Source organism: Bubalus kerabau, chromosome 8 (genome assembly GCF_029407905.1).
Source record: "Bubalus kerabau isolate K-KA32 ecotype Philippines breed swamp buffalo chromosome 8, PCC_UOA_SB_1v2, whole genome shotgun sequence".
Classification (NCBI taxonomy): Eukaryota; Metazoa; Chordata; class Mammalia; order Artiodactyla; family Bovidae; genus Bubalus; species Bubalus kerabau.
In genome coordinates, this window is record NC_073631.1 from 10,596,601 (window position 1) to 10,617,312 (window position 20,712).

The following is a 20,712-nucleotide window of genomic DNA, read 5'->3' on the forward strand; positions in this document are numbered from 1 at the left end:
ATTCATCTTTTGCAAATATTTTCTCCTAGTCTTTGTTTTGTCTTATCATTTTCTTAACAATGTCTTTCCCAGAGCAGAAGTTTTTCATTTTAATGAAGCCCAACTTATCAATTATTTCTCTCACACCTTATTCCTTTGGTGTTATATCTCAGTTCAGTCGCTGAGTCGTGTCTGACTCTTTGCAACCCCATGGACTGCAGCACACCAGGCCTCCCTGTCCATCACCAACTCCCAGAGATTACTCAAACTCATGTCCATTGAGTTAGTGATACCGATCAACCATCTCATCCTCTGTCATCCCCTTCTCCTCCTGCCTTCAATCTTTCCCAGCATCAGAGTCTTTTCAAATGAGTCAGTTCTTCACATCAGATGTCCAGAGTATTGGAGCTTCAGCGTCAACATCAGTCCTTCCAATGAACCCCCAGGACTAATCTCCTTTAGGATGGATGGACTGTTTGGATCTCCTTGCAGTCCAAGGGACTCTCAAGAGTCTTCTCCAACACCACAGTTCAAAAGCATCAATTCTTTGATGCTCAGCTTTCTTTATAGTCCAACTCTCACATACATCCATGTATGACTCCTGGAGAAACCATAGCCTTGACTAGACAGATCTTTGTTGGCAAAGTATAATGTCTCTGCTTTTTAATATTCTGTCTAAGTGTATTAATTATTATTGTTGGGGGGAGTTTGTAATTTCCTCAGTTCTGCCTTGCCGTAGCAAAAATCTGAAGTGATGAATGGATCGGTGTTACAGCTAAGTTTTATTTGGCAAGCAAAGGAAAATACATCCTCAAGGCATGAGGGCAGGTTGACCCAAAAGAAGCACAGAGTGGAGAGGAGAAGCCTGAGGCTCAATTTTGGCTCCTCTTTTTGTTTTTTCTCCTCCTCCTGAGCCTGCCCTATGTAAATTGGGCTAGCCATGAGGGCTGTTTGTTTCACCTGAGGTTCTCACTCTGGTGCTTGGACCTTTCTTTGTTCAATTTTCATGGGCTTTTCTTTTCTTTATCTTTTAGCCTCATGGGAGGCTAAAATTTCTTTGGGAATATGGGTGTCAAGGTCTTTCTGGCTACTGCTTCCTGCTGAGCTGGGATGGTGAGGGGCATTGGGCCACCCCGTCTTGCTAGTCTCAAGCCTCAGAGTCCTTATAGCGGTGTCCATCTAAGGGTGAGTAATATTTTCCAGCAAATTTGGAAAACTCAGCAGTGGCCACAGGACTGGAAAAGGTCAGTTTTCATTCCGATCCCAAAGAAAGGCAATGCCAAAGAATGCTCAAACTACCGCACAATTGCACTCATCTCACACGCTAGTAAAGGAATGCTCAAAATTCTCCAAGGCAGGCTTCAGCAATACGTGAACCGTGAACCTCAAGCTGGTTTTAGAAAAGGCAGAGGAACCAGAGATCAAATTGCCAGCATCTGCTGGATCACATGAGATCTTCCCCTGTGGCATATGAACTCTTAGTTGCTGCAGGCAGCATCTGGGCTCTGGTTCCCTTACCAAAGATCTAACCTGAGTCTCCACATTGGGAACATGGAATCTTAGCCACTGGATCACCAGGGAAGTCCCTATTTTAGGATTTAACTCGCTAATATTTTGTTAGAGATTTTTGCAACTATGTTCATGAGAGATATTTTAATTTGCATCCATAATTTTCTTGTAATGTCTGTCTGAATTTAGTATCCAGATAATGATGATCTCATGAATGATTTAGGACTTATTCTTTCTGCTTCTATCTTCTGGAAGAGATTGTAGAATTAGTATAATTATAATTAATTCATATAATTACAGATTATAATTATATATTTATAATTGTTTATATTATATATTAATCATAAATTTTAATTATAATTATTTATAATTATAAACAATTACATATAATTGTTTTATATATTATATAATTATAATTAAATTATAATTTCTTCAATGTTTGGTACAATTCGCCAATGAATCCATCTGGACTTTCTTTTGCTTTTTAAGGTACAGTCTGGCCAATTTTTTAAACTGTTTCTTGGACTCAGGTTAAGCCCATCGAGGGGTTCAGAGCCTCATTCTCTTCCATCATCATGTCTGCTCTAACTCCTGACACTCACTTCCGCTTTCTCTCCATGCTGCCTCACAGTTGCTTTTGTTCTGCATTCTCCTCCTTGAAGCGCTTCTCTGGTCTTTTCACTTTTCCACTAATTTCTGCTTTGCTTTCCATGGGCCCATTTCAGGCAGTTCTCAAGGCTGTGTATAAACGGAAAGTAAACCAGTTGACAGAGGTAGGAATCACAGCTTTTTCCAGGGACGCAGGTTTTCCTTTGTGAGCCTGGGGCTCCCTTCATTGGTAAGCTGACCACCAAACGGAGCACTGGATCTGAAAGCTGAGAGAATGATTGAGTACTGTGTCAGATGTTGTGTCAGGAACCTCGTTGAACCTTATTTTGGTTAATCCTCACAACAGCCTTTGGATAGGACGTATCTCTTTTTGAGAAAGAAGGACACCGAGGCTCAGAGCTAAGCTCTGAGAGCAGTCTGTGGTGAGCTGAGGTTGCCAGATGCTTGTCACAAAAGCATGAGGACCTGGAAGGGTGTGTTTGCCCATGCCTGCATGCACATGTGTGTAAAAGAAGTATTTCATTAAACACTTTTTTTGCTGGTTGAAGCTGACAATTTTTCTTTAGAATGATTTTGCTGTATTTTCTTACTTTTGGCAAAAGCCCTTTGCTTCAAAATAATTGGATGGAATGTGCAAAACTTCTGTTTTCATAAAGTCTGTTGTTTATTACCAAGCAGAAAGTTAACTGCAGGTTTGTTTTTTACCAGTAACAAACACCAGAGACCCTGCATGGAACCAGGGTCTGGTCATAGGTCTCTGCTCCAAACTCTGTCCTCTCCCTAAACCACAGGTTTCTGTACTCTAATACCTTCAAAAGAGAATTAAACAGTCATAAGCTACTGTTTGGGGCTTCCCTGGTGGTTCAGACAGTAAAGAATCCGCCTGCCATGCAGGATACCCAGGTTTGATCCCTGGATCGGGAAGATCCCCTAGAGAAGGGATCTTCTCCCACTCCAGTATTCCTGCCTGGAGAATCCCCATGGAGCCTAGTGGGCAACAGTCCATAGGGTCACAAAGAGTTGGACACGACAGAGCAACTAACACTAAGCTACTGTATCTGTTCCTGATGGTTTTTTCTTGGGGAGGGAAGGGTGAGGATGGGGCAGGTTTTAAAGAAGAGGAAGAAAAAGGTGACAAAGGAAAGAAAGTTGGCACCTTCCCCTAAAGTGAACTCTCTCTGTTCAGCGCACACACCACTCACAATCTCCCTATGGCTGATTCAAGGATACAGATCAATGTGCTGAACTCAGTGTCCTTAAATGAAGAATTAACTGAAAACCTCAATTTGAGGTGAGCAAGTACATGATAAGTTTATTCTGGGAAAGAAGTCAAAATATCTCTGGCTTTACTTGGCTGTCTGAAAATCTTCCAGCAGAAAATTATTATTTTATTAATGAATTAAATGTACAAAATGTAAAACTACATTTTATGCTAATTACTTACATTTAAATGGCAATGAAATTTATAAAATGAGAGCACTGTCTCTGTATTAAAACATTTTTGTTAAGAATACTAAATTAAGTATTTAAACATTTTTATTTAATGCAAAACAATAAATGTTTGCTACTATGAATTTCAGTTGATGCAAAAAATATTATCAAACATTTAAAACTAGAAAATGCTGCAATGTTTTTATATTAAATGTTTAAAACTTCAAGGTATAACAAATCAATCTTTTTCTTAATATAAACTGTATCACAATATTCTGGAATTAAATGCTGTTTTGTAACAGAAAAATTATTTCTACAAAAATTTCAGGACCAAAACAGTGAAAAAGCTTTTGGGTGAGTTTTTTCCAGTTAAGCATCTAAACAGCTGATTTCAAAAGAGGTAGGGCCCACAGAGGCTCACACAGCAGGAGGTGACGTGCTATCTGCTGAGCATGGGGAGGAAGCGGCCCTGAGACATCCCAGGCCAGCAAGGCGCAGCGGGGCAAAGGCCACTTGCCTGCCATCCCAGAGAGACGCAAGAAACAAAACCCAACACCAGCACCGCCATGCAGCAGGGAGTTCACATCTGTTCTAAGACGGGTCACTCTGTAAAATCTGTGTTAATAAACTATAACAGGGGACTTGTGACTATAGCCGTAACATAGATCCAGGATGCCCTTTACGTCCGGGTTTGTTTGAGCTCCACGGGCGTTGAGTCAGGTGGAGGTGCTGCTGAACCTGCAATGTAAAACAAAGAGTTGACGAGAAAGATATTAAGATGGCCTGTTTAATAAATTTAAAAATCTAACCTATTAATTGTATTTTTTTTTGCAAGCTAATTTTTTTTAATGTGTACCATCTTTTGGTTTTTTTTTTGATAGGTAAGAAGTGGGTTTATTTAGAGAGAAACAGGGTCCCCAGACAGAGTGTGGGCCATGTCAGAAGGTTGAGAGGCTCATGTGTACCATTTTTTAGTCTTTACTGAATTTGTTACAATATTGTTTCTGTTTCATGTTTTGTTTTTTGGGGGGCCAGGAGGCAGGTGGCATCTTAGCTTCCTGATCAGAGATCAAAGTTGCAACCCCTGCATAGGAAGGGGAAATCGACCCCTGGACTGTCAGGGAAGTCCCTAACTTATTAATTTATTTTAAATAAAAGAAAAGAAATGTCTCTGTACTGATTTACTAAAGTAGTAAGCCTATTTACCGGATTATAACTGTAGTCTACATAAAATTCCAGTGTACTCTCCTACCCACAAGGACTAATCACGTGTCAGAAACACCGGCTTCCAAGTCGCAGGCAGCTGGTGGTCCCTGAGTCAGTCCCGCATGTGCTGAGAAGGCTCTGCTGACCAAAAATGCTCAACACAGTGCCGCTCACCTAAAGGCAGCTGTCTGGCAGTGTCAGAAACACCTAGAGTGGCTGCAAAAATTGCAGTGAAAAACAGTAATTCTGTGTCGAGTTGAGGGAGAACACATTCAAGAAGCCTTGATAAGGTCTAGGCTTGCAGCGGCTGGCTGTGGTGGAGGGCAGGTGGTGCTTTCCATGGAAAGAAAAGACATGCTCCGGGTGGGCAACTGCTGTTTATCAAGTGAAAAGCCGATATGGACAGGAGAACCAGGAGGCCTTGGGCAGTGTGGCCGAGGTCAGCCGCAGCACCCAGCAGATCAGAAGTCTTGGTGAGGGAGGGTCGGCACCAGGTAGGGATGCTCAGCGACCCAGGAAATGCACAGAGGCCGGTTGGCTCAACTGCATGGTGATTCTGCCAAGTTACAGGGCCTTTCCTGCCAACTCGGTCTTCCACTAATTTTTTTTTTAATTTAATTTTATTTTTAAACTTTACATAATTGTATTAGTTTTGCCAAATATCAAAATGAATCCACCACAGGTATACATGTGTTCCCCATCCTGAACCCTCCTCCCTCCTCCCTCCCCATACCATCCCTCTGGGTCGTCCCAGTGCACCAGCCCCAAGCACTAATTTTGAACTGTGAAAAATTTCCTCTGAGGTTCAGAGGGTCTTGCTGCAATTCAAACACATGGATATTATATAACACGTGCAATGATTTATTTCCCAGTTGGAAGTATATAACCTTAGACTAATGTTCTTTAACCAGATAAGATATTTTGGTGGTGGTTAAGTAAATTCTATCTACTTCAGACGATGCAGAAAAACGACAATAAAACCCCTTGGAGACCGTAGGCGGGCCTTGGTGCCTGCCACATCTGTATTTAAGTTGGGGCCCTCTCGTGGCCTTTCATTCTTTGTGCTCAGTTGCCAAGTCGTATCTGACTCTTTTGTGACCCCATGGACTGTAGCCTGCCAGGCTCCTCTGTCCATGGGATTCTCCAGACAAGAATACTGGAGTGAGTTGCCAGTCCCTTCTCCAGGGGATCTTCCTGACTCAGAGGCTGAATCTGTGTCTCCTGACTGATTCTTTACCGCTGAGTCATCTTGGAAGCCCCTTTCACTTCTTTACCATTATTTAAACCCACATCTCTCACACAATGCCTAATAAAATGTAGGTCTCTAAAGTGAACTGAACTATGCTTTATCTTGTGTGATGTGCATAAAAGACTAATCTTATTGTAATAACGTAAGTGCTCCTTCTTTTGCTGTCCCCAGACTCTGTTGCTAGAACTCGATTTTTAAAGGGGTAGATGGCACCAGCTTTCGTAGTTAGGACACCAGCAGTTTGGAGAGGGATCTCACAGGCTTCTGAGATACGTCAGCTTCAGGTTCGAGAACTATGTCCATGAAATGTTCTGTGTGTCTGAAACACGTTTTATATTTGGACGCAGGTCAGTTTCTCTAAAAATACTCACTCGGAGGAGCCGACTCTGGAATAAAGAACAAGTATGTTAGTTTTTCAATTCAATAAGACAGGCTAATTTTAAAAGAATTACTTTTAATAATTACTTAAAAATTAGTAAAAGGTTGTATGACTTAAGATGGCATCACGGTGACAGTGAAGACAGCGTGTCATTAAGACAGTGGCTGGGGCAGTGAGGTGCCCACTGGACGGGAAGGTGCACAGAGATCACACTTATATATAAAATCTCACATAAAACACTTGAGATGCTTGGAGAGACATAACACAGTTCCTGCCTCCTTAATCGGAGAACTGAAGCCTCAGGGTGAAAATATGTTTCCTAAAGGTAAACGGTCAATAATTCCTAGAGCTACCTACTCTGGGAGACAATGAAGGACAGGCAAGCCTCGCCTACTGCAGTCCATGGAGCCGCAGAGCTGGACATGACTTGGCGACTGAACAACAGAAACTAAGCATAGTACTCGATAGACTTGAAGACGGACGTGGCCAAAAAATAAGACCAACTGTCCCTGTGACTGCGATTATTAAAAATCAAATAGAGTTTCTGGGTAGCAAATTTCAGGGAAAGGACTAAACTGTTGATATGTAAAGTTTAACGACAAAGTGTAAGAAGTGCTGAGAATGGCACGACTTCAACGTGAACTGCTAGTGCTTCTCAGAAACCATGGCTTTTCCTGAAGCTGCCCCAGAGAAGACCGATCATTGCTTGGGTCAGAACCTTTTGGATCCAGGAGACTAAAATCGATATTATGGGTGTGGTACAACACAAGAAGCGTCGGAATTTTCAACAACTAAAAGAAAATGTAAAGCTACAGAAATAATGACTTTTGCTATTCATCCGAATAAAGAGGGAAAAAAATAAAATACATATTATCCTCATGTGTGCCTGTAACCTCGATACTTCTGTAGGTTTTTTATGTGGCTTTTGGATCACTCATTATGATACAGTGAATGAGACAAGGGGCCTCGGTGGCCACGCGCCTCACCTGCGGCTTCCGTGGTGTCTCCGGGAGCCTCTGGGTCTGCGGGCGGCTCAGCGTCCAGTGGGGACGGAGATGAGACAGAGGACTGAGGGGTCTGCGGGGCCCTCTTGTCTGAGTCCGCCTGCTGCTGTAACCACTCATCCTTATATCCATTGCTAATCAGTTTCGAAAAGTTTGTAGGTGAACTGGGTCTTTGACCAGGTCTCAAAAAGAGAAAAATTTAAGTACTTAAGTAAAAAGGTGAATGAAAATCCAGAAGCAAACATATTCATGGTAAATTACATGTGTTATTGTTCCTAAAGACATAATAGAGACGGTTCTCTTCTCTCCCTGCCTCTCTCCACCTCTTTCTCAATCTCTCTCCACTTTTAAACATAAAGAAGTGACCAGCAAGCACGCCCTGGACACTTATACTTGGTTCAGCTCACACTTAGTTCAGCTTCCAAAAGCTTTTCTTCAGAACAGCCAATGAGAAGAAGCAGAATTCCAGCATTCTCCAGAAAGCTTTCTCCTGAAAGCACTGCCCTGTCCCTGGGGAGGGATGAGTGACTCAGACTCTACCAATTTGCAACAAATTATTATTTTCTTAGTGAGTTCTGCCCAGTTCACATTACAGATTATCTTCTGCTTCTTTGCACAGCTTTGCCTTCTCTCCATTTACCTCTGTGGCTGTATATTTACAGACCTATCACAACCTGCGTTCGGAGAGGCAAGGAGATCGACATGGCCAAAGCAGCACTGACTCAGGTGTCAAACAGGGCACCTACATCACCTGTTCCCTCTGAGCCTCAGGCTCTGACTTGTGAATCAGTCTGTTGTTATTAGGGGTCTTCCTAATGGCTCTGAATGGCTCTCCCTGTTTCTGTGTATAGACAGAGAGATAGACATGGAAATATAGATATAAATAGATGATAGACAGATGGGGGTATGGATGGGTAGAGAGGACAGAAAGATGGATGACAGATAGATGATAGATGATAGGGGAATATATAGAAGGACAAATGGATAGACAGAGAGATGGACAGTTAGGTAGATGATAGAATTTTTTTGCCCTCATAGTCTGAGTGCAGCACTCTCATGACATTTGTCACACATAATGTAACTGATTGATCGCTCCCCTTCCCCTCCGCCCACTAGTGGAGAAGCCATTTGAAGAATTAGTCAGATAATTAACGGCATTAGTTCTGGCACTAAAATGGGATTCTGGGAAAGTGAAGAGAAATAGAAGGCATCAGGGGCCCTCTCTCCAGCCGGGCAACTACCCACACGTCAGGGCACCTGATGGATGCTCCAGCGGAATGCAGAGTTGGGGGCTCACTTGCATGGACCCCGGAGGCCAGGCCCCAGGGACAGAAGGCGGCAGGACTGAGCAGCACACACGTATTAGGCCGAGTGGTCCCAGGTTGACAGGGTGAGCCTGGGTGAGGGGGTTTCTGAGAGGGGGAAGGCAGCACTCGGGCTGATGGAGGAGAGAACTCAGCCCGCGCTCACAGGCGCATGAGACGACAAGGGGACAGAGGGGGCCACAGGGTCCGGGGGCGTCAGGAGGGAAGGGGAGATGGGAGAAGAGGCCAGTGGACAGGCCGGGCCGTGGGAGGTTGTGCAACTGCAGGGACAACCCTGAAGCCTGCTGCTGGGAGGTGAATAGCCTTAGGCAGCATCCGCCTGTGGTGTGGGAGGGTGCCTGTCACCTGGACCAAAGACCAAACCCACACCGAATCCTGACTGCGCTGCCCAGCCCATGCACTTACATGGGTGGAAAGGACAGTTTGCTTCCTGCAGGCTCTCTGTGGCCAAGAGGGGTCCCCACTTTGCTTGAATACTTGGACTTGATGGCTGGCAGCTTCACCTGTGGAGAAGGGAATGGCAAACCACTTCAGTATTCTTGCCTTGAGAATCCCATGAACAGTATGAAAAGGCAAAAAGATAGGACACTGAAAGATGAACTCCCCAGGTCGGTAGGTGCCCAATATGCTACAGGAGAAGAGTGGAGAAATAACTCCCATAAGAATGAAGAGATGGAGGTGGATGAAACTGGAGCCTGTTATACAGAGTGAAGTAAGTCAGAAAGAAAAACACCAATACAGTATACAAACACATATATATGGAATTTAGAAAGATGGTAACAATAACCCAGTATCCAAGACAGCAAAAGAGACACAGATGTAAAGAACAGTCTTTTAGACTCTGTGGGAGAGGGCGAGAGCAGGATGATATGGGAGAAAGGCGTTGAAACATGTAAAATATCATACGTGAAAGAAATCGCCAGTTTAGTTCAGGTTTGACGCATGATACAGGGTGCTTGGGGCTGGAGCACTGGGATAATCCAAAGGGATGGGATGGAGAGGGAGGCGGGAGGGGGGTTCAGGATGAGGAACACATGTACACCCATGGCAGATTCAAGTCAATGTATGGCAAAACCAATACAATATTGTAAAGTTAAATAAATAAATAAATAAAACTTAAAAAAAAAAAGAATGAAGAGACGGTGCCAAAGCAAAAACAACGCCCAGTTGAGGATGTGACTGGTGAATGAGAAGTGGCCAAACAAGAGATGGCAAGAGTGAACACTGACATTTTAGGAATCAGTGAACTAAAATGGACTGGAGTGGGTGAATTTAATTCAGATGACCATTATATCTACTACTGTGGGCAAGAATCCCATAGAAGAAATGGAGTAGCCATCATAGTCAACAAAAGAGTCTGAAATGCAGTACTTGGGTGCATTGTCAAAAATGACAGAATGATCTCTGTTTGTTTCCAAGGCAAACCAATATCACAGTAATCCAAGTCTATGCCCCAAACAGTAATGCTGAAGAAGCTGAAGTTGAATGCTTCTAAGGAGACCTACAAGACATTCTAGAACTGACACCCAAAAAACCCCCCAGTAATGTCCTTTTCATCATAAGGGGACTGGGATGCAAAACTAGGAAGTCAAGAGATACCTGGAGTAACAGGCAAATTTGGACTTGGAGTATAAAATGAAGCAGGGCAAAGGCTAACAGAGTTTTCCCTACAGAATGCACTGGTCATAGCAAACGCCCTCTTCCAACAACACAGGACACGACTCGACACATGGACATTCACCAGATGGTCAATACCAGAATCAGATTGATTATATTCTTTGCAGCCGAAGATGGAGAAGCTCTATATAGTCATCAAAACCAAGACTGGGAACTTACTGTGGCTCAGATCATGAACTCCTTATTGCCAAATTCAGGCTTAAATTGAAGAAAGTAGGGAAAACCACTAGACCACTCAGGTATGACCTAAATCAAATCCTTTATGATTATACAGTGGAAGTGACAAATAGGCTCAAGGGATTAGATCTGATAGACAGAATGCTGATGAACTATGGACAGAGGTTTGTGACACTGTACAGGGATCAAGACCATCCCCAAGAAAAAGAAATGGAAAAGGGCAAAAAGGTTGTCTGAGGAGGCCTTACAAATAGCTGAGAAAAGAAGAGAAGCGAAAGGCAAAGGAGAAAAGGAAAGATATACCTATTTGAATGCAGAGTTCCAAAGTAAAGCAAGGAGAGATAAGAAAGCCTTACTCAGTGATCCATGCCAAAAAAAAAAAAAAAAAAAAAAAAAAAAGAAATAGGAAAACAATAGAATGGGAAAGACTAGAGATCTTTTCCAGAAAATTAGAGATACCAAGGGAACATTTTATGCCAAGACAGGCACAATAGAGGACAGGAATGGTATGGACCTAACAGAAGCAGAAGATATTAAGAAGAGGTGGCAAGAACACATAGAAGACCTGTACAAAAAATATCTTCACAACCCAGATAATCATAATGGTATGATCACTGACCTAGAGCCAGACATCCTGGAATGTGAAGTCAAGTGGGCCTTAGAAAGCATCACTATGAACAAAGCTAGTGGAAGTGATGGAATTCCACTTGAGCTATTTCAAATCCTAAAAGATGATGCTGTGAAAGTGCTGCACTCAATATGCCAGCAAATCTGGAGAACTTAGCACTGGCCACAGGACTGGAAAAGGTCAATTTTCATTCCAATTCCAATGAAGGGCAATGCCAAAGAATGCTCAAACTACCACATGATTGCACTCATTTCACACACTAGTAAAGTCATGCTCAAAATTCTCCAAGCCAGGCTTAAACAGTACATGAACTGTGAACTTCCAGATGTTTGAGCTGGATTTATAAAAAGCACAGGAAACAGAGATCAAATTGCCAACATCTGTTGAATCATAGAAAAAGCAAAAAAAGAAAAAGCATAGAAAAAACCATGGAAAGAGATGGGAGTACCAGACCACCTGACCTGCCTCCTGAGAAACCTGTATGCAGATGAAGAAGCAACAGTTAGAACCAAACATGAAACCACAGACTAGCTCCAAATTGGGAAATGAGTACATCAATGCTGTATATTGTCACCCTGCTTATTTAGCTTATATGCAGAGTACATCATGTGAAATTCTGGGCTGGATGAAGCACAGCTGGAATCAAGATTGCCAGGAGAAATATCAATAACCTCAGATACACAGATGACACCACCCTTATGACAAAAAGTGAAGAGGAATGAAAGAGCCTCTTGATGACAGTGAAAGAGGAATGAAAAAGCTGACTTTAACTCAACATTCAGAAAACTAAGATCATGGGATCCAGTCCCATCACTCCATGGCAAATAGATGGAGAAACAATGGAAACAGTGAGAGACTTTATTTTCTTGTGCTCCAAAATCACTATAGATGGTGACTGCAGCCATGAAATTAAAAGATGCTTGCTCCTCGGAAGAAAAGCTATGACCAACCTAGACAGCATATTAAAAAGCAGAGACATTACTTTGCCAACAAAGGCCCACCTAGTCAAAGCCATTGTTTTTCCAGTAGTCATGTATGGATGTGACAGTTGGACTATAAAGAAAGCTCAGTGCCAAAGAACTGATGCTTTTGAACTATGGTGTTGGAGAAGACTCTTGAAGAATCCCATGGACTACAAGGAGATCAAACCAGTCAGTCCTAAAGAAAATCAGTCCTGAATATTCATTGGAAGGACTGATGCTGAAGCTGAAACTCCAATACTTTGGCCACCTGATGTGAAGAACTGACTCATTGGAAAAGACCTTGATGCTGGGAAAGATTGAAGGCAGGAGGAGAAGGGGACGACAGAAGAGATGGTTGGATGACATCATCGATGGACATGAGTTTGAGCAAGCTCCAGGAGTTGGTGATGGACAGGGAAGCCTGGGGTGTTGCAGTCCATGGGGTCGCAAAGAGTCGGACATGAGTGAGCAACTGAACTGAACTGAGCCTCACCTGTGCAGAGAAACACAGGATAGAACGGGCTTGCTCCCCACACTTTCTCAGCCCTGCACTTTCTCAGCCCCTGGATGACCCTGTCCATGGTTTGGGGGCAATGCAGCATTTCAGCCTTTAACAGGGCATGTGCACCAACCCTGTTTACCATCTATCCGAAGGCTCTGGGTATTGCTGGGAGGTGTTGTCAGGAACATGCATGTTCCTGAGAGCAGCTCATTCAGTAATCGTGTAAACGCCAAGACCCAGGATCAGGGATGGGACTGGGTGTCTTGGGGGCAAACAGCCAGCTAAATATAGGCAGCTGACCCTGCCCATGGGGCTCAATTTTCCAAGCCCCAAAATAAACTTCCAAGGTTTCTCCTCCAACTAGACACTGGGAAGTGGGCCGCAAGGCTACTCCCTGGCAAGGCAGGGTTGGTGTGTGTGTGTGTGTGTGTGTGTGTGTGTGTGTGAGAGAGAGAGAGAGAGAGTGTGAGGGTGGCAAGGCTGGCTCATCGCCAGGACACGGCTGCTAGTTTTAACATGAACATCACCAGCTCACCCACAGATCCCCACATCCCAGGAGCCGTGACCAATGGCCTCTGAACTGAGACACCACCATAAAGCCACCAACAAGGGATGGCCTTCCATGGCTCCCGTGAAACAGAAATGCCTTGAAAGTGTGTCACCCTGGAGCCAGCATTCCTTCAAGGTCAAATACACCTGCAGGGTTTGTGCAGCTGCGAAGCACTGTCTCCTCTTCCCTTCCTGTCCACACAGTATTCTGGGGAATTTTACCTTAAACTGTCAAACAGAATGGGCTCGTTCAGAAACTGGATAACGCCCTTCCTATCTGGGCAGATGAGAAGTGGTGGCCAACTTTCCCCATGTCAGCTCCTTAAACAAAAGGCAGTCTCACCTCACAGGTTTGATGTTCATAAAGAGAAAAGGGGCGGGCAGTCCTGAGATGGCGGAGGAATAGGATGGGTAGACCACTTTCTCCCCCACAGATTCATCAAAAGAACATTTAAACGCTGAGTAAATTCCACAAAACAACTTCTGAATGCCAGCAGAGGACATCAGGCACCCAGAAAAGCAGCCCATTGTCTTTGAAAGGAGGTAGAAAAAAATATAAAAGACAAAAGAGAGACAAAAGAGGTAGGGATGGAGCTCTGTCCCGGGAAGGGAGTTTTTAAAAGAAAGAAGTTTCCAAACACCAGGAAACACTCTCACTGCCGAGTCTGTCATGAGCCTTGGAACCACAGAGGGCAACATAACTGGGAGGAAAAATAAATAATTAAAAACCACAGATTACATGTCCAGCGGTAACTCCCCCAGCGGAGAAGCAGCGCAGACGCCTGCACCCGCCACTAGCAAGCATGGGCTGGGCAGGGAGGCGCGGGCTGCATTGCTTAGAGTAAGGACCAGGCCTGAATGCCCTGAGGACAATCTGAGGGAACTAACTTGCCGTAGCAAACCAGACTGCCCGAGAGCTACCACGCCCAAAGCCCTAACCTAAGACACTGTCAGGCCCGCTCACAGAACAAAGGACTGAACAGAGCTAGCCGACTGCAGACCATCCCCCTCCAGTGACAGGCAGCCAGAGCTGGAAGGGGGCAATCGCGGCCCCAGAGTGGCATTATCTACCAAACTGCAAGCAGGCTTCTTCACTAACTAAGACTTCTTGGGATTCTGGATGGTCAACATCCGCCTGAGAAGGTGTGCTGGTTGTATACCCAGAAAACCGAGCGGCAGGGATGGGGGAGGAGATAAGTTGCAGCAACCACACTCGCCAAACACCTGGTCACCTGAGCTGCTCAGACCTGGGACAGGCACAAAATGCAGGCCCAACCAAGTCTGCGCCTCTGAGGACTACCCGAGTGCCTGAACCTGAGTGGCTTAGACCTGGGAGGTGCATGCAGCCCAGGGCCGACCTCAGACGGTTCCCGGTGAAGCAACCTAGAGCCTGAGCAGTGTGGGCAGGGAGGGCACACGCACCATGAGCGGGGGCAGGCCCAGTGTGGCTGAGACACTGCGAGCACATGCCAGTGTTATTTGTTAGCAGTGTCCCTCCCTCCCCACAGCGCGACTGAACAAGTGAGCCTAAAAAAGTGTCCACCACCACCCCCTTTTGTCAGTGTGGAAATCAGACACTGAAGAGACCAGCAAACAGAAGCTAAAACCGAGGGAACCGCCTTGGAAGTGACAGGTGCAATAGATTAAAACCCTGTAGTTAGTACTGACTACTTAGGAAGGGGCCTATAGATCTTGAGAAATATAAGCCAGACCAAGGAACTATCCGAAAATGAACTGACCCCACACTGCCCACAACAACACCAGAGAAAGTCTTAGATATATTTTTACTATTTTTACTATCATTTTTTTAAATTTTAAAAAAGTTTAAGTCCTCTATTATGCCTTTAATTTTCATTTTTATAACCTATTATTACTCTGCAAAAAAAAAGATCCTATTTTTTAAAAGCAAACTTCATATATATATATATATATTTTTTTTTTTTTTATAATTTTTGTGACTTTTTTTTCTTTTCTTTAATATTGTATTTTTGAAAATCCAACCTCTACTCTAGATTTTTAATCTTTGCTTTTTGGTATTTGTTATCAATTTTGTTCCTTTTAAGAACCCAATCTTTAGTACCCATTTTTACTTGGGAGCAAGATTACTGGCTTGACTGCTCTCCCTCTTTGGACTCTCCTTTTTCTCCACCAGGTCGCCTCTATCTCCTCCCTCCCCCTTCTCTTCTCTACCCAACTCTGTGAATCTCTTTGTGTGTTCCAGATGGTAGAGAAAACTTGGGGAACTGATTACTGGCTGGATCTGTCTCTCTCCTTTTGATTCCCCCCTTTTTTCCTCCTGGCCACCTCTGTCTCCTTCCTCCCTCTTCTCTTCTCTGTATAACTCTGTGAACATCTCTGAGGGATCCAGACTGTGGAGTACACATAAGGAAGTGATTACTGACTAGCTTGCTCTCTTCTCTTTTGATTCCACTTCATCTCATTCGGGTCACCTCTAACTCCCTCCTCCCTCTTCTCTTCTCCATGTAACTCTGTGAACCTCTCTGGGTGTCCATCACTGTGGAGAAGCTTTTCATCTTTAACCTAGATGTTTTATCAACAGTGCTGTATAGATGAAGAAGTCTTGAGGCCACTGTAAAATTAAGACTGAAAACCAGAAGCAGGAGGCTTAAGTCCAAATCCTGAGAACACCAGAGAACCCCTGACTCCAGGGAACATTAATCAACAGGAGTTCATCAAACGCCTCCATACCTACACTGAAACCAAGCACCACCCAAGGGCCAACAAGTTCCAGAGCAAGACATACCATGCAAATTTTCCAGCAACACAGGAACACAGTCCTGAGCTTCAATATACAGGCTGCCCAAAGTCACTCCAAACCCAATGACATCTCTTAACTCATTACTGGACAATTCATTGCACTCCAGAGAGAAGAAATTCAGCTGCACCCACCAGAACACCCAACACAAGCTTCCCTAACCAGGAAACTTTGACAAGCCACCCATACAACCTCACCCACTGTGAGGAAACTCCACAATAAAGAGAACTCTACAAACTGCCAGAATACATAAAGGCCACCCAAACACAGCAATATAAACAGGATGAAGAGACAGAGGAATACCCAGCAGGTAAAGGAACAGGATAAATGCCCACCAAACCAAACAAAAGAGGAAGAGATAGGGAATCTACCTGATAAAGAATTCTGAATAATGATAGTGAAAATGATCCAAAATCTTGAAATCAAAATGGAATCACAGATAAATAGCCTGGAGACAAGGATTGAGAAGATGCAAGAAAGGCTTAACAAGGACCTAGAAGAAATAAAAAGAGTCAGTATATAATGAATAATGCAATATATGAGATCAAAAACACTCTGGAGGCAACAAATAGTAGAATAACAGAGGCAGAAGATAGGATTAGTGAAATAGAAGATAGAATGGTAGAAATAAATGAATCATTGAGGAAAAAAAGAAAAATGAATTAAAAGAAATGGGGACAATCTCAGAGACCTCCAGGACCAATGTTAAACATCCCAACATTCAAATCATAGGAGTCCCAGAAGAAGAAGACAAAAAGAAAGACCCTGAGAAAATACTTGAGAAGATAATAGTTGAAAACTTCCCTAAAATGGGGAAGGAAATAATCACCCAAGTCCAAGAAACCCAGAGAGTCCTATACAGGATAAACCCAAGGCAAAACACCCCAAGACACATATTAATCAAATTAACAAAGATCAAACACAAAGAACAAATATTAAAAACAGCAAGGGAAAAACAACAAATAACACAAAGGGGATTCCCATAAGGATAACAGCTGATCTTTCAATAGAAACTCTTCAGGCCAGAAGGGAATGGCAGGACATACTTAAAGTGATGAAAGAAAATAACCTACAGCCCAGACTACTGTACCCAGCAAGGATCTCATTCAAATATGAAGGAGAAATCAAAAGCTTTACAGACAAGCAAAAGCTGAAAGAATTCAGCACCACCAAACCAGCTCTCCAACAAATGCTAAAGGATCTTCTCTAGACAGGAAGCACAAAAAGGGTGTATAAACTTGAACCCAAAGCAATAAAGTAAATGGCAACAGGATCATACTTATCAATAATTACCTTAAATGTAAATGGGTTGAATGCTCCAACCAAAAGACAAAGACTGGCTGAATGAATACAAAAACAAGACCCCTATGTATGTTGTCTACAAGAGACCCACCTCAAAACAGGGGACACATACAGACTGAAAGTGAAGGGCTGGAAAAAGATATTCCATGCAAATAGAGACCAAAAGAAAGCAGGAGTAGCAATACTCATATCAGATAAAATAGACTTTAAAACAAAGGCTATGAAAAGAGACAAAGAAGGACACTACATAATGATCAAAGGATCAATCCAAGAAGAAGATATAACAATTATAAATATATATGCACCCAAGATAGGAGCACCGCAATATGTAAGACAAATGCTAACAAGTATGAAAGGGTAAATTAACAATAACACAATAATAGTGGAAGACTTTAATACCCCACTCACACCTATGGATAAATCAACTAAACAGAAAATCAACAAGGAAACACAAACTTTAAATGATACAATAGACCAGTTAGACCTAATTGATATCTATAAGATATTTCACCCTAAAACAATGAATTTCACCTTTTTCTCAAGCACACATGGAACCATCTCCAGGATAGATCACATCCTGGGCCATAAATCTAGCCTTGGTAAATTCAAAAAAAGTGAAATCATTCCAAGCATCTTTTCTGACCACAATGCAGTAAGATTAGATATCAATTACAGGAGAAAAACTATTAAAAATTCCAACATATGGAGGCTGAACAACACGCTGCTGAATAACCAACAAATCACAGGAGAAATAAAAAAAGAAATCAAAATATGCATAGAAACAAATGAAAATGAAAACACAACAACCCAAAACCTGTGGAACACTGTAAAAGCAGTGCTAAGAGGGAGGTTCATAGCAATACAGGCATACCTCAAGAAACAAGAAAAAAGTCAAATAAATAACCTAACTCTACACCTAAAGCAACTAGAAAAGGAAGAAATGAAGAACCCCAGGGTTAGTAGAAGGAAAGAAATCTTAAAACATAGGGCAGAAAAAAATGCAAAAGAAACAAAAGAGACCGTAGCAAAAATCAACAAAGCCAAAAGCTGGTTCTTTGAGAAGATAAATAAAATTGACAAACCATTAGCCAGACTCATCAAGAAACAAAGGGAGAAAAATCAAATCAATAAAATTCAAAATGAGAATGGAGAGATCACAACAGACAACACAGAAATACAAAGGATCATAAGAGACTACTATCAGCAATTATATGCCAATAAAATGGATAACGTGGAAGAAATGGACAAATTCTTAGAAAAGTACAACTTTTCAAAACTGAACCAGGAGGAAAAACAAAATCTTAACAGACCCATGACAAGCACAGAAATTGAAACTATAATCAGAAATCTTCCAGCAAACAAAAGCCCAAGTCCAGATGGCTTCACAGCTGAATGCTACCAAAAATTTAGAGAAGAGCTAACACCTATCCTACTCAAACTCTTCCAGAAAGTTGCAGAGGAAGGTAAACTTCCAAACTCATTCTATGAAGCCACCATCACCCTAATACCGAAACCTGACAAAGATGCCACAAAAAAAGAAAACTACATGCCAATATCACTGATGAACATTGATGCAAAAATCCTTAACAAAATTCTAGCAACCAGAAACCAACAACACATTAAAAAGATCATACACCATGATCAAGTGGGCTTTATCCCAGAGATGCAAGGATTCTTCAATATCCGCAAATCAAGCAATGTAATACACCACATTAACAAATTGAAAAATAAAAGCCATATGATTGTCTCAATAGATGCAGAGAAAGCCTTTGACAAAATTCAACATCCATTTATGATAAAAACTCTCCAGAAAGCAGGAATAGAAGGAACACACCTCAACATCATAATAGCTATATATGACAAACCCACAGCAAACATTATCCTCAATGGTGAAAAATTGAAAACATTTCCCCTAAAGTCAGGAACAAGACAAGGGTGCCCACTTTCACCACTACTATTCAACATAGTTTTGGAAGTTTTGGTCACAGCAATCAGAGCAGAAAAAGAAATAAAAGGAATCCAAATTGGAAAAGAAGAAGTAAAACTCTCACTGTTTGCAGATGACATGATCCTCTACATAGAAAACCCTAAAGACTCCAGAAAATTACTAGAACTAATCAATGAATATAGTAAAGTTGCAGGACATAAAATCAACACACAGAAATCCCTTGCATTCCTATGCACTAATAATGAGAAAATAGAAAGAGAAATTAAGGAAACAATTCCATTCACACTGCAATGAAAAGAATAAAATACTTAGGAATATATCTACCTAGAGAAACAAAAGACCTATATATAGAAAAGTATAAAACACTGGTCAAAGAAATCAAAGAGGACACTAATAGATGGAGAAATATACCGTGTTCATGGATTGGAAGAATCAATATAGTGAAAATGAGTATACTACCCAAAGCAATCTATAGATTCAATGCAATCCCTATCAAGATACCAACGGTATTTTTCACAGAGCTAGAACAAATAATTTCACAATTTGTATGGAAATACAAAAAAAACCTTGAATAGCCAAAGCAATCTTGAGAAAGAAGAATGGAACTGGAAGAATCAACCTGCCTGACTTCAGGCTCTACTACAAAGCCATAGTCATCAAGACAGTATGGTACTGGCACAAAGACAGAAATATAGATCAATGGAACAAAATACAAAGCCCAGAGATAAACCCATGCACCTATGGACACCTTATCTTTGACAAAGGAGGCAAGCATATACAATGGAGAAAAGACAATCTCTTTAACAAGTGGTGCTGGGAAAACTGGTCAACCACTTGTAAACGAATGAAACTACAATACTTTCTAACACCATACACAAAAATAAACTCAAAATGGATTAAAGATCTAAACATAAGACAAGAAACTATAAAACTCCTAGAGGAGAACATAGGTAAATCACTCTCCGACATAAATCACAGCAGGATCCTTTATGACCCACCTCCCAAAATATTGGAAATAAAAGCAAAAATAAACAAATGGGACTTAATTAAAATTAAAAGCTTCTGCACAACGAAGGAAACTATAAGCAAGGTGAAAAGACAGCCTTCAGAATGGGAGAAAATAATAGCAAATGAAGCAACTGACAAAGAACTAATCTCAAAAATATACAAGCAACTCCTGCAGCTCAATTCCAGAAAAATAAACGACCCAATCAAAAAATGGGCCAAAGAACTAAACAGACATTTCTCCAAAGAAGACATACAGATGGCTAACAAACACATGAAAAAATGCTCAACATCACTCATTATCAGAGAAATGCAAATCAAAACCACAATGAGGTACCATTTCACACCAGTCAGAATGGCTGCGATCCAAACGTCTACAAGCAATAAATGCTGGAGAGGGTGTGGAGAAAAGGGAACCCTCTGACACTGTTGGTGAGAATACAAACTAGTACAGCCACTATGGAGAACAGTGTGGAGATTCCTTAAAAAACTGGA

At 42.1% G+C, this 20,712-nt stretch overlaps 1 protein-coding gene across 1 annotated transcript in view; it reads right to left on the bottom strand.

Annotated features, from left to right (window-relative positions):
* Positions 1 to 3,396: 3,396 nt before the first annotated feature.
* The window catches only part of C8H7orf57 (chromosome 8 C7orf57 homolog), a 29,397-nt gene continuing 12,081 nt past the window's right edge, over positions 3,397 to 20,712 (bottom strand). Inside the window, exons 6-9 of the mRNA XM_055589670.1 lie at positions 9,097 to 9,194; positions 7,349 to 7,548; positions 6,355 to 6,369; positions 3,397 to 4,266 (exon numbers count right to left, since the gene is read on the bottom strand). Coding sequence (XP_055445645.1) covers positions 4,208 to 4,266; positions 6,355 to 6,369; positions 7,349 to 7,548; positions 9,097 to 9,194 — 372 coding nt within the window. The 3' untranslated portion in view covers positions 3,397 to 4,207. The remainder of the gene's footprint in view (positions 4,267 to 6,354; positions 6,370 to 7,348; positions 7,549 to 9,096; positions 9,195 to 20,712) is intronic.